Source organism: Filicampus tigris, chromosome 16 (assembly GCF_054856515.1).
Source record: "Filicampus tigris isolate MCC_2025a chromosome 16, RoL_Ftig_1.0, whole genome shotgun sequence".
Taxonomy (NCBI): Eukaryota; Metazoa; Chordata; class Actinopteri; order Syngnathiformes; family Syngnathidae; genus Filicampus; species Filicampus tigris.
In genome coordinates, this window is record NC_141232.1 from 6,369,456 (window position 1) to 6,381,692 (window position 12,237).

The 12,237-nt window shown below is 43.6% G+C and overlaps 1 protein-coding gene across 7 annotated transcripts in view; it reads left to right on the plus strand.

Annotated features, from left to right (window-relative positions):
* Positions 1–12,237, plus strand: part of gpr146 (G protein-coupled receptor 146) — a 28,663-nt gene that overhangs the window by 12,799 nt on the left and 3,627 nt on the right. For all 7 annotated transcript variants that reach the window (XM_086055788.1, XM_086055787.1, XM_086055791.1 and 4 more), the window contains one exon: positions 5,876–6,016. Coding sequence is in view for 1 of the 7 variants with exons in the window: in XM_086055785.1 (XP_085911911.1) it covers positions 5,876–6,016 (141 nt within the window). In the remaining 6 variants the exon portion in view is untranslated. The remainder of the gene's footprint in view (positions 1–5,875; positions 6,017–12,237) is intronic.

A 12,237-nucleotide genomic window follows, 5' to 3' on the forward strand; every position in this document is an offset into this window, starting at 1 on the left:
CAGTACAGAATTCGAAGGACAAGTACAAAAACAAGGAAAAGGAAAAAAAATCAAACAATATTAGACGGGTTGGATATAGTGAACCGGCATGCGTTTGTACACACTCACCGACCGTATTATTAGGTTCACCTGACTATCAAATGACTAATGAGAGCCATAAAATGTATTGTCTGTGAAGAGCACCAAAACGTATACCTTCCTAGATTAGTGAATCATCAACCCTTATATCAGAAGATTATCAGATAACGACCAATCATATCTCAGCTTCAGAAAACAGGTGAGCCGTGATTGGTCGTTATCTGAGCCCCGTGGGATCTATGATGTCATTTTCAGTCGACAAAAGTGACAAAATGGCCGCCCCCGAGATGGCTAAAAACGGGTGGATTTAGCTGCTTAACTCATATTTCAAATTAATCATATTGCCTTGTTTCAGTTGAGCCCGCATAGAACATATTCTTGGAAAAAAAAATATGTTTGGTTATGAAGAATGAAAGGCCAAGTACAAAAGTCACTTCAGGAAAAAAAAACAAGACTAGACAGGTCGGATATGGTTGTAGCAACATGTACAGTATTTATACCCTCTCACCAACTGTAACATTTTGTACACGTGTGCTATCTCATACTGGATCCATCAAATTCACTGTTGGTAAAGAATGAAAGGCCACATCCAAACTCATAGTAAAGAAAAAAAAAAAAAAACAAGACCAGACAGGTCTAACGGCATAGCGGCATGTATTTCTATACACTCACCAAACATAACATTATTTATACATATACTTTCTCGTGACAGCCTTCAAAATCGTTAGAGGCCAAATAAAAAACGCAGCGAAGAAAAAAACAAGACCAGACAGATTTGATATGTCATATGATCATATGTTATACGTGCGATGTCAATCCCCATTCTGGAGTGGAGTCATGCTCCAGGGCCAGCATGGCGCGGCAGAAGAAACGTTCCCGCTTCCTGCTGTTCTGCAGCCGGCGAGCTTTGTGAACTGTGAGCTCGGTGGGAGGGGAAGGTGACCGAGGGGTCCGAGCCAAAGGCGGCGCAGGGGGCCGGGGAGGCCAGAGCATTATGAAAGGCCCCAAGCGCACAGCTGTGTATGGACAGCCTCACACTGTTCGAGTCGATCCACCAAAACAGCCCGCTAATCCCTCTTAGATCTGCTCGTCGGCACCCGGACGCCATCCATGCCGTGGGGAACCACGCGGCGGAATAATCTTGATTCATGCGCATTGCAGAATGAAGCTTTGGCTGAGGCGCTAGGCGAGAGGCGTGTCTCTGTGTACGTTTGAAACTAGTAAAGATGACACAGAAGACTACAAGTGGTTTGGTTGCCACGCATTGTTGCCGGCCGGGCGCTGCTGATCTAACAAGGCGATGACTTTCATAATGTCGAATAGGACAAGCCAGTCGCGATGCCCGGCAGCAACTTACCACGTGTTGACGATATTGCGCTTCTGTCCTCGATCTCTCTCGGAATGCAGCTCGAACGGGACAGTCCGAACCGTGCTCAGGCACAGTTGATATTTCAAAGTCCGATTGCTTTGACTAGTTTAAGGGTCTCGTGACGCGCTCAAACCGGCTGCTTTGCGGTGCTGGAGGCCTTGTCCTGCATCAAAGGGATGCCAAAATCACAGGAGGCAAAAAATAATGTTACCCAATGACAGCAAACAACATTTCAGGAGGGGCAATTTCTTTGGCTCTTAAGATCAACGGCGTGACTCAAAGCCCACAAGCAGCAGCACATACAAATGGAAACAATGCATCCTGACCTAAATCCAACTGAAAATATTTGGGGTAATCTGAAAAAAAAAAAAAAAAAAAATCATGCAGCTCTCCAGCACGGAAAGAATTTACTATTTTGCAAGAAGCTTCTAGATGGTTACAATATTGCTCAAAGCGCTTCTGCTGTTGTTTACGCATTCGGCATTCCTCAGGGCCACAAACTCTGACCGCGGCTTTGCTGAAAATACCATGTAGTATTTTTCCAACGACGTATATGCCGTAACACCATAAATGGATTAGGTACAAGAGGATTTTCCAGCTTTGACCAAAGAAAACAGCTGACCAAGACTGCAGCTTTTACTTTGTGTAAGGAAATATTCATGTCAGATGACACAAAAAAAATCAGAATTTATGTATGTATATATATATATAATTGATATTTAATGATATTTTATATGTATATGTTTTTATTGACACTTTTGAAATTGAATATGAGCAAAGAGAACCCCATGGGGCAGAGAACAGACCTCTGAGGTATGCCACACAAATTTATTGTAATCTAAAACAGATACACAAACCGAATTCTAATATCTTCACCCATTTATTTTATTTTTTTTCAAATGTCAGAGACTTCACACATGACATGATATCAGGCGATCAGGCCTTTTCTGACTTTGTTTTGGAAGGGGTGACAAAGCTGCTCAAATTCCACCCAATTTGTGTGTGTGTGTGTGTGTGTGTGTGTGTACCACACTTTTCTCCAAATAGCTTTCGCTTTTCTCCCATTGTCACGACAATTGTGAGCCAGCGGTGAAGTTTCATAACCGAAATCATACCCTCTTTGGGCAAATGACTTGGTTTAAGGTTCAAGCAGGGCTAGGATCAAGAGTAAATCTCCAGGAAATTGGCTTCAGTCCATTTTCAAGTTCTCTGAAGTCATGGGAAGGTTTTCTAAACTTTTATTAATCAACTGTCTTCAAAGTGCTCGGCGTGGTTGGGGAAAATGGCAGAAATGATCCCTCTTCATTACTTTGAATTCACTTATGGCTTTTTCATGTAACCTCATTCAAGGGTAAACAGGGAGAAAGGTTATCGGTCTCAACAAAGATACGTCGCTAATATTCATAGCATCCGTCTGCAGAAGCACAAAGGTTAATGGATCTTTCTGGCGGGATGATGGAACTGAGACAGATGGAAGGGACATATTAAAATTCATCGACAAACTGCAAAACATCACCAAAGCGCACAGATAAGAAGAAATAAGATTATGTATTGTGAATCCAGGCCTTAGGGTCTGTTTTGTGCTTTTTCTACAACATCCTATATACAGTCGATGTCACAGATTTGAGTCTTTATTTCACATTAAAACCGCAAGACACACAATCAACAGTGCATATGCTGACCACAAACACGTTTTTTTACCTCAAGGGAAGCCTTTTTCCCGGAACCCCCCCCCCCCAAAAAAAGCAGAAAGGTTTACTGTATGTACGGATTGTTTTTGTTCATGTGCTTGCTCATATGATAGCTGGCATCTTATTGCACAGCAAAACCACGTCTAAAAATGTGACTTTATTTAACCAGAGAACATTTGCTTGAAGTCATCATGTTAAAGGGAACATTTGGCTTTTTCATTGCGACATCGCTAACCTGTTGTCGAATGAGACACAACTAGTTTGGGGCATGAAGAAGAACAGCAATTGTTTTTGGTCAAATTTCCATCCTTATGCAGCGCCAACCATTTCCGGTGGTCAGTCGAACTTGATAATAACCGCTTCTTTTTAGCCGGAATCTGACGTCCCGGGGCCAGGCGGTGGACGTTGGTGTCTGGTCCCTAAACGCACCCTAATCGCCGTCACAGACTTAATGAGCTTACTGTGCACTCCCCCCCCGGGGCCTCCGAGCTTAAAGGCATGTGCGGTGCATACAGCGCACAGGCACAGTGTTGTGTTACACTGCTTCGTCTTAGTGGCTGCATCTGTGCTAGCCCTTGTCATTAAAAGTCACAAGTCACAACAATGTGCGTCTGCTGATCTTGTTGGCAACATCCCGTGACTTTCTACCGGAATCGACTTGGAGGTGCTAATCCGACAAGACGGGACCGCAAGTGCACTGCGGCCGCAAACACGTCAGTCTAGTCATTAGACTCGCTTTAACGTGTCCGTGACCATCTGGTGCCAAAGTAATTACGCAAACACCTGACGTGCATCTGGGGCAGACGGATTTTTAATTTGTAAACAAGCGGCGTGTAGTCATGCGGCCTTGAAAGTCTGTAACCAAGTGCAGACGAACGCCTTGCTGTGCTGTTAAGACGTCTGAGAATGGGGACAGATTTGAGTGCTTGATTCTGGATCAAGTGTGATTTTTGTCCTCCAATACATTATGCATTAACATTAACAACGATATGCCTTTCTGGCTGCAGCAAATGACCATATGGACTCCCCGTCAAAAGTATCGGGACAGTGAGGCCTCCCTTTAGTCTCCCCTTTGGCAGATAAAACGATTGCTCTATTGGGTTTAAGTCTGAAGATTGACTTGGCCAAATCAAGGATATCGTGAATGTCGGGCATTCATGCACTTTGGCAGTGACACTTTTTACGTACAGTATTGCATACATGTTTTTATGTACAGTATGTATTTTAAATTGAAAATACAAATTCCAAGTATATTACAAAAGGCTCTTGCGTCATTCAGCGTGTGAGACTTGTATGAGAATTACGAATGAGAGCTCGGTATGTTGATTACTTCATATCGTGTACTCTTAACTCACAAACTGATGAGACAGCGTCACCGAGATAAGCCCTGTAGTGTCTTGCTCGTCACATCAGTGGGCACTGTTTGTTTAATCACAGTTCAATGAGATAAACACCTGGCTGCCTTGTGGCGAGTGTCACACGAGCTTACCCTAAATTCCACGCCGACGCATAATACAGTTCCTCTAATCCTCCGGAAAAGAAGATTGACGAATTAAACCTTTAGCTTCCTCCAACCTTAAAGCAAATAGGTTGCGAATGATGACAAGTTTGTTGTTACGACCGAGAGATCATGAAAATAATCCATCGGATCTTCACCGTGAGCTGTGCACAATATGTCACAGTCTTATTATTTGCTAATGGCTATAAGACTGGCAAAAATATTAGTGATAAGAGAGATTCCTTTTTCACTATCACATTACTTTTGGAAGTTTTGGGTAAAATTGGTTGCAAACTTTCTCTCATGACTTGCTGGGGTCATCCTTCCTCAATAGTACAAACGCCTGAAGACGTCACTCATCGCTATTGTGTAAAGAATGGAAGATATTATTTTTACAAATATTGTAATAAATACAACTACAATGTTAGTAACGCATTTCTCTGTGGCTGTTGTTTAGTGTGAACGAGACGTTTTATGAGTTGAACGGATACCAACGCTGTGCCCTTTAAGTGTGGCACTGGCCAACAGGTTGTCAGCCCGGGCGTTTGGCCCTGGTGGCTTATCCCAACGTACAGTAGTTACACTTTACAGTTTACAGTTTACAGTTTATTCCTTTACATTTTCTTTTATTAACTTGTATGCAATACAGTACTATTTGTCCTATTAAAAAAAAAACAACAAAAAAAAACATTACCATAACATCGTGTATTTTGGGGGGGGCTGGAACCAATTAATGACATATTTACTTATTTATTTTACAAAAAACGGGGTTTGCGCCACCCCCAAAATAAACTAGACTAAATTGTAAAAAAAAAAAAAAGTATTACATTTTTAAAATTTTTAATGAAAAGGAATCTGCAAATAGTTGAATCCGCGGGTGTGGAACCGCGAATATACGAGCGTCCAATGTGTGTATTTTCGTGCGTGTGTGTGTCTGCGGTTCCTCCTCTGTCTGTTCATAACGCCCCGCCCCCTTGGAAGCAACTGCCCAATCAGAGCGTAGGACGTCCTCCCTGGGCTCGCGAGCAGAGATGAAGGGAGAGGGGAAGAGGAGGGGGGGGCGAGGCAGAGGGCGGCTGGCCGACTGTGGGGGAGGGTCACGTGTGTACACATTGTAGCGCTCGTAGCGTCTCCAGCGGACTGCCCCCTTTTTTCAGAACAAGCCTCGTCCCAAAAGTTGATAACCAGTCGAGGGGCCACGAATGGAGTAAAGCAGTGTTTGTTGTTGGCTTTTCGCAGGAATAGAGGAACGCTGGTCGCGTGTTTTTCGGGACGTTTCTTCTCCAAATGAAGCGATTGAGAAATGTCTGTGGAAATGGGACATCCTGACCCGATGCCTCCGTAGTGCGCCAACCAAGAGCCAAGTCTCAAACGTCTCTGGTGAGTCGCCCCCCCTTTTCCTCTCTTCCCTTTTCCACTTTGTGACATGTTTTTGCCTCCAAAGTTCCCACACTACAAAAGTGCGAATTTCTTCAGTCTCTGGGATGTTTCAGACGCGACAAGTAGTAGTAGGGAACGGTTCAAAAATGCTGACTAAACCGTGACAGCTACCCACGATTTGATCTGTAGCGTCAAGTGCGATGGAGGTCACCACAATGTTCTGTTTATCTTCCGTGCTCGTAATCGTGTACAAAATAGCATTTTTTTAGAACATGATTTGAACGACGTGGACGTTTCTAATCTGAGCAAATTGGAAGCGTTTCATTGTGTGTTATGAAGCTACCTTAAAAGAACTGTAGACATTTTATTGCGTTTGAACTGTGTGATAAAACTTCCAACGTCGTCCTATAATAGTTAAACACCCTGATTGTTTATTTTACCAACATGATATTAAATTCTGATGCCGATGCTCATTTTTGATTTGCAGTATCTAGAAGGTCTTAATCATAACCATATTGTGTAGTTTAGTGATTCCAGTTGGGTCTTGAGCTTCCAAAATGTGATGTAAAGTCTCAAAATATTAGAAACTGCTCTCACTGCTCTCCATTAATAACAAAAACAGGTAGCCTTTGCAATGGCAGAATGACTATGCAGGTGTACCTAATTTTGTGGCCGGTGAGCGTATTTACTTGCGTTATGTTCCTCCTGTTCTTCCCTGTAATCCTGGGGTCTCAAACTCTCCACAGAAAGGGGTTCAAATATTTAAATAAATAAAAATAAAAAAATCCTACTAGTCCATCCAATCTTCTCAATCTTAATAACACTTGAGGAAATGAACAGTTCTTCAGAAGGTGAACAAGATTGCTGACTCGGTGCTCTCCCTCATCTCCCTGCTACTTTGCATACTCCTCAGCATGTCTAGTTGAGTAATGACATTTGATTTATTGAGCAGCGTAACTTTGTCTGTGAATTTAGACACATGTCAGTGTGCCCCCATGCCCAACAACAACATACAAACAACATCTCCTGTTTTTCTTGAAATTGGCTGTTCGCTTCGCCAACCTCTCTCTTCAATGAAGGTTTTGAGAGACATGACTGGGACTTAGTGACTAGGTATCTTTCACACACACACACACACACACGACTCCAAGGGCAACAACTCAGCAAAAAAGGTGGAGGCCGCAAAATATCATCCTGTGGGCTGCAATTGTTCCGAGGGCCTGGAATTTCAGAATACTGTTGCAACGCAATTCAAACTGTGCCTAACGCAAGAAAAAAGTCCATATAGCAGCAGTAGACATGTAGTAATAGTAAACAGATGAGTGCCATTGAAAGTGAAAGCTACAGTTTGACTAAATACTTGTGCTGTAATCTTCCCGCTCAACACATTAAACGCCGCCAGAGATTTAAGGCCCATCGCCACCTGCCTGTCCGGCCTGGCCGCACTTGTCGCCGTCAACTTCATCCACGTGACCAAAGGCGACATGGGGCGTGCGGAGGCCATGGCTTAAGTGCGCTTAAGCCTGCTTTGTGCTGACCACTGAACTCTGACTCCAGTTGACGGCCACGACAGTTCCAGTTTGTCGGGGCCGGAGAGAAGTCACTTGAAAGCTGTCGGGAAAACGTGACCGCCGAGTGATGACGTGATGGGGTGATTCAAATTTGGGATGATTACCATGCTAGGATCGTAGCTAAATGTGTTGATTAACATCTAAAATACAAGTACAAGGTATTCTGGATGGCTTTGGTCGACTACAGGAGGGCCCTGACTTTCGAGGTTTCTGTTTATTGCATTGTAAATCCACCTTCAATAAGTGAAGGACCATATAAAACACGTTTGATATAGTCCCACCCCTTCCATGTGCTTTAAACCCCGCAAGTAGCTGAGGATAAACAAAGCTGCTTGTGTAATTCCGCTCGCTTTATTGAACAAACCGTCAGAAAACAAACACTTACTAAGCACATTAATTCACAAGCTGCCTAGAGCCACGGCAGCCAGCCAACTCGCTGACACCCTCGTCACTCACCAAGCCAGGCCCTGCCTTTTCAAGCCTTACACGCTTAAAGTCACAGATACTACAGTTGAACAGGAGTATGATGACCCCAAGGGGACAGAAGTAATATCGTAATAAACATATGTTATATGTTTAATATTGCAAAATCAATTTTATCTGACTAATTGATGGGATAGTAAGTCGTATACTTAAGTCGGAAGATATTCAATATACAACGTAGCATTCTCTGCAGCCTGAATGCTAACATAGTAGCAAAAGACTCAGTACGTTGGTAACTGAGCTCGTTTTTGGCGTGCTGTTTGTAATCTCAAAACCGCAGATGTTGGGACTGACGTAAAGCAAGGAAATGGCTAACGGAGGGATGTTATCGCAAAAAATTATAGCAGCCGTACTTCCTGAGACGTGACTCATTTTAATCAGCAGCACACAATGCCGTATTAGCCTTGAATCAGATGCCTCGTCATTAGCCTACCAAGAATTATTAGTGGCTTAGGGAATGGTGGCTGAGGAGCTTTGGAGACTTTTTAAAAACACTACTTGGTGATTTTTTAACGTTTTTCAGAAGTAGCTTTGTGGTTGCAATGCGGTCCTTTTGCTGTAAATTATACACCACGATGAGTGCTGGATGTCGCAGAGTCTCCCTCGACTCCTGTCACCGCTCAGCCGCAACATTTGTGAGTGTGAGTCACCTCATGTTTTCTTTTTTTTTTTTTTTTTTTTAATTTGTGTAGTGGCCCTGCCCCTCCGCGCGCAGTCAATCATGTGACACAATCCACTCATTTCTCAGAAGGCTCTGTAAATTCCAGTAAGCACGTAACTGTAAGACTCGGGGGCGTGGGGCTCGGCATGTCACGCGCAGTGGAACACACGGAGCACATGGGGGTCACTCTTACGACATCGTGTTTGGTGGGGCCCTCGCCATCTGGGAAATATTTAATTCCGCCGACTGCTGACGCAAAGTCGTTCAAAAAGTTCAAACTGGGCTGGACTGCAGTTACGTGCGAGGGGAACCGATACAAGATGTCTTCCTCGTTTCGTTATTGCCAAGGCGATAGAGAACCGAGTGTGTTTTTAGTGTCAGTCACTAGGCAAAGCTGTCGGCACTTGGAGGAGTAGGAGTAGGAGGAGCAGAAGACCTTCAGCGTTTTAAAACATGCTTCATTCGCTGTTCACTGCTACACGTGATTCACATTTAAGATTTCGGAGCCTGTTACACTTTGGGATGACAAATGAAAGCACTCTCAATTAGATTTTTGTTGCACAGTGAAAAGAACGGCAGCCGATATTTACGACGTAGCGATGGTGCCATATGGCATCCAGAATGGGGGAAAATACAAAAAAAAGAGAGGTATAAGAAGAAATAAAGAAGCTAGGCTAAGTGTTATCTTACATGGGAGCTGAAGGAGAAATAAAGAAGCTAGGCTAACTGTTATCTTACATGGGAGCTGAAGGAGAAATAAAGAAGCTAGGCTAACTGTTATCTTACATGGGAGCTGAAGGACAAATAAAGAAGCTAGGCTAACTGTTATCTTACATGGAACTGAAGAAGAAATAAAGAAGCTAGGCTAACTGTTATCTTACATGGGAACTGCGTCGCAGTGGTGAATGGCTTGCGAGACACATTTTGCAACCACTTGTTTGTCATAAAGCAAAGAGTTCTCAAAATGAGAGTCAATATAATAATGCTTGCTTCAAGCTGGTTATTTGTTACTGCTAGTTGAAGTTTACTGTAAATATGACGCGTAAAACAAAGAGAATTAAACAGTGAAAGACCGCTAGCTTAATGCAAAATCGCTGAAGACGGGCTTATAAAAATTAGCATAGATGTTACAATGATTATAAATCGTTTCCATATCGGTATCAGGTGCTTTATACACCTATAGTGTCAAAGTCTGAATTTTGTTATCGTGACAACATGAAAAGAGATTTCGCTAAGGTTGCGAGTAAGGTTCCGGTGCAGGATGGCAGGGAATTTGCCACCTTCATATTTGGTAACTTTAAGCCCTTGGCCCTTTGTGTTAAAAGTATGCGACGTTCCCTGCATCCAATTCTCTTACGGTGCGAAAGTGCAACGGCTGTGTGAACGTGCTAGCCAGACACCGCGGGACAATTCGGCGAAAAAGTGAATTGGCGCACGTGGAAGCAGCAAATCAAGAAGAATTTTACACTTCCTCTCAATTGTTTTTTTCTATTTAATTTTTGCTAATTCTAATGACAATTTCCCCTTTGTGACCTGATTGTGTTAAAGGAGCCTACTTCCCCATATCAATTACCCATACATGAAATCAACACCCATACCCCATGCGTCCTGATCAACTTTATGATCTAGTACAACGCAGTTTGTATTTAAGAAGCCTTTGGGGAGAGGACTATTAGCAGGCTAATTGCTGCGTGAGCTTTCAGCAAGGAAAGTGCTTGTAAATGATTCACCCGGTGGTGTTTGCATGTGGGCCGAGCTGCGCTGCTGTGGGTGAAAACAGACTTTTGTCGGGAGTAACTGGAGACGCTCTTCCTGCTGACCCTGTTTCCAGTCCAACCGCTTTGACTCCCAGTCTCAGCCGCAGCCTCATTAGAGCCAGTTGGAGTAGTAAGGAGACGGACCGACGTCTCCGCCTCCCGTAGGCCAAAACAGACCCTCGGTAGTGGCTCTTACGTAAGTGGAGGAAGAAGAATGCTTCCCCTTTTCGCCGCAAAGGCGAGTCATCCTTCTGAAAACAAAGCGGCTTTCCTGCACTTTGTCGCAAATTAGCGTGTGTTTTGCCTCCGAGTTTATTTACTCATCGTCCGGGAAAGATGTCTTTGTAAGGAGGCCAAATCTGCAAAGGACCAAATGAAGCCCTGTGCAAATAAACAAGGGCGAGCGCTTTCGCCAACTCTGGCTTGATCCCCGGCGCTCCCGGTCATTTTCCTTGACCTCGCCTTGAACTCCCCGACGCTCGGAGTGGCTCCTTGGCCGCGGCCTGCTTCACATTTCACTCTTTATAAATCTAGTCGTCGCCATGTGTCAAGAAGATTCAAAGCGCTTTGCGCCAAGTTGCCAAAAATTCCTCACATATATCAGCACATGTTGTCAATGCAGGATTCCTCGGAGTCTTGGCTCACGTGTCTGCATTCAAAACACTAAATACACTTCGATGGCTAAAAATGGATTTTTAGTAACGTGCAGGTATTATTTCGTCCTCCTCTGGCGGCTATCCTTGCATTCTACTGTAGTATCCGTGTCTTTCAGTGTGTATGGATTTCAAAGGAGGGGCCTGGCCTGGTGAGTGACATGGGTGTCGTTAACAGGCTAACCTTTTCAGCAGGTCCGTGTTGGCAGCTGGTGTATGAATGGACTTATTACTATTACGTGTTTGTTTCCTTACCGTTTTCGTCGATAGCGGTTGGACGTACATTTGAGCTGCCAAAGTACTGTAATGCCCTCACTTATTTGCCGGGAGGGCCACTCTCGTTTCTTTTTTCTTGAACCGGACTCACTAGGCCACACCCCTGTAGGTACACAAACATGTGAGTACTACAGTATGTCGTCGGTACACTAGGGCCGCTCGATTATGAAAAAAAGAATTAATCATGATTAATTTGGGTAACAGTTGAAATCACGATTATCATTTATTTTTGGGCGCAAAACAAGAAAATGTTTAAACATATAGACAAATACATGTAAGTTCATTTTGGACAAAAACAAAATTGCTCCAATTAGTGAATATAATATTTTTAAAAAGGTGCAAAATGTGTATAAATTCAAGTATGATTTCCTTGTGTAAACAAACAGGGCGTTGTATATAAATTAATATTAATAATCATTTTTTTCATGACTATGCCAATTTTGTAATCGTGGCGTGTAATAACCGTATTTGTAGTCGGATTTCGATTAATCGCACAGCCCAACGTTACACTTTATAAAACCACTTTATATCTTTACATGCTCTTGTCCTTCATACCCTTCCACCGTGCTAAATATGTCATCAGAACAGTTTGTGGTACCAACGGCATGATGCAGTGAACTGGCGCAAGCGGGACATGAATGCCATTGTCTTGGGCCATGTGCAAAGCAGCAGGCCTGCACGTGACACTGTGATAGACGGCGTGGCGGAGAAGAAGCTCGCCGGGGCGTCAAATAATTCCGTTATGCGTGGCGCCACCAAAACAAGGCCGTCTTCATTGACGGCGGCTCGCTGGTGTTAGACCGACACGCGTCGGTCAGGC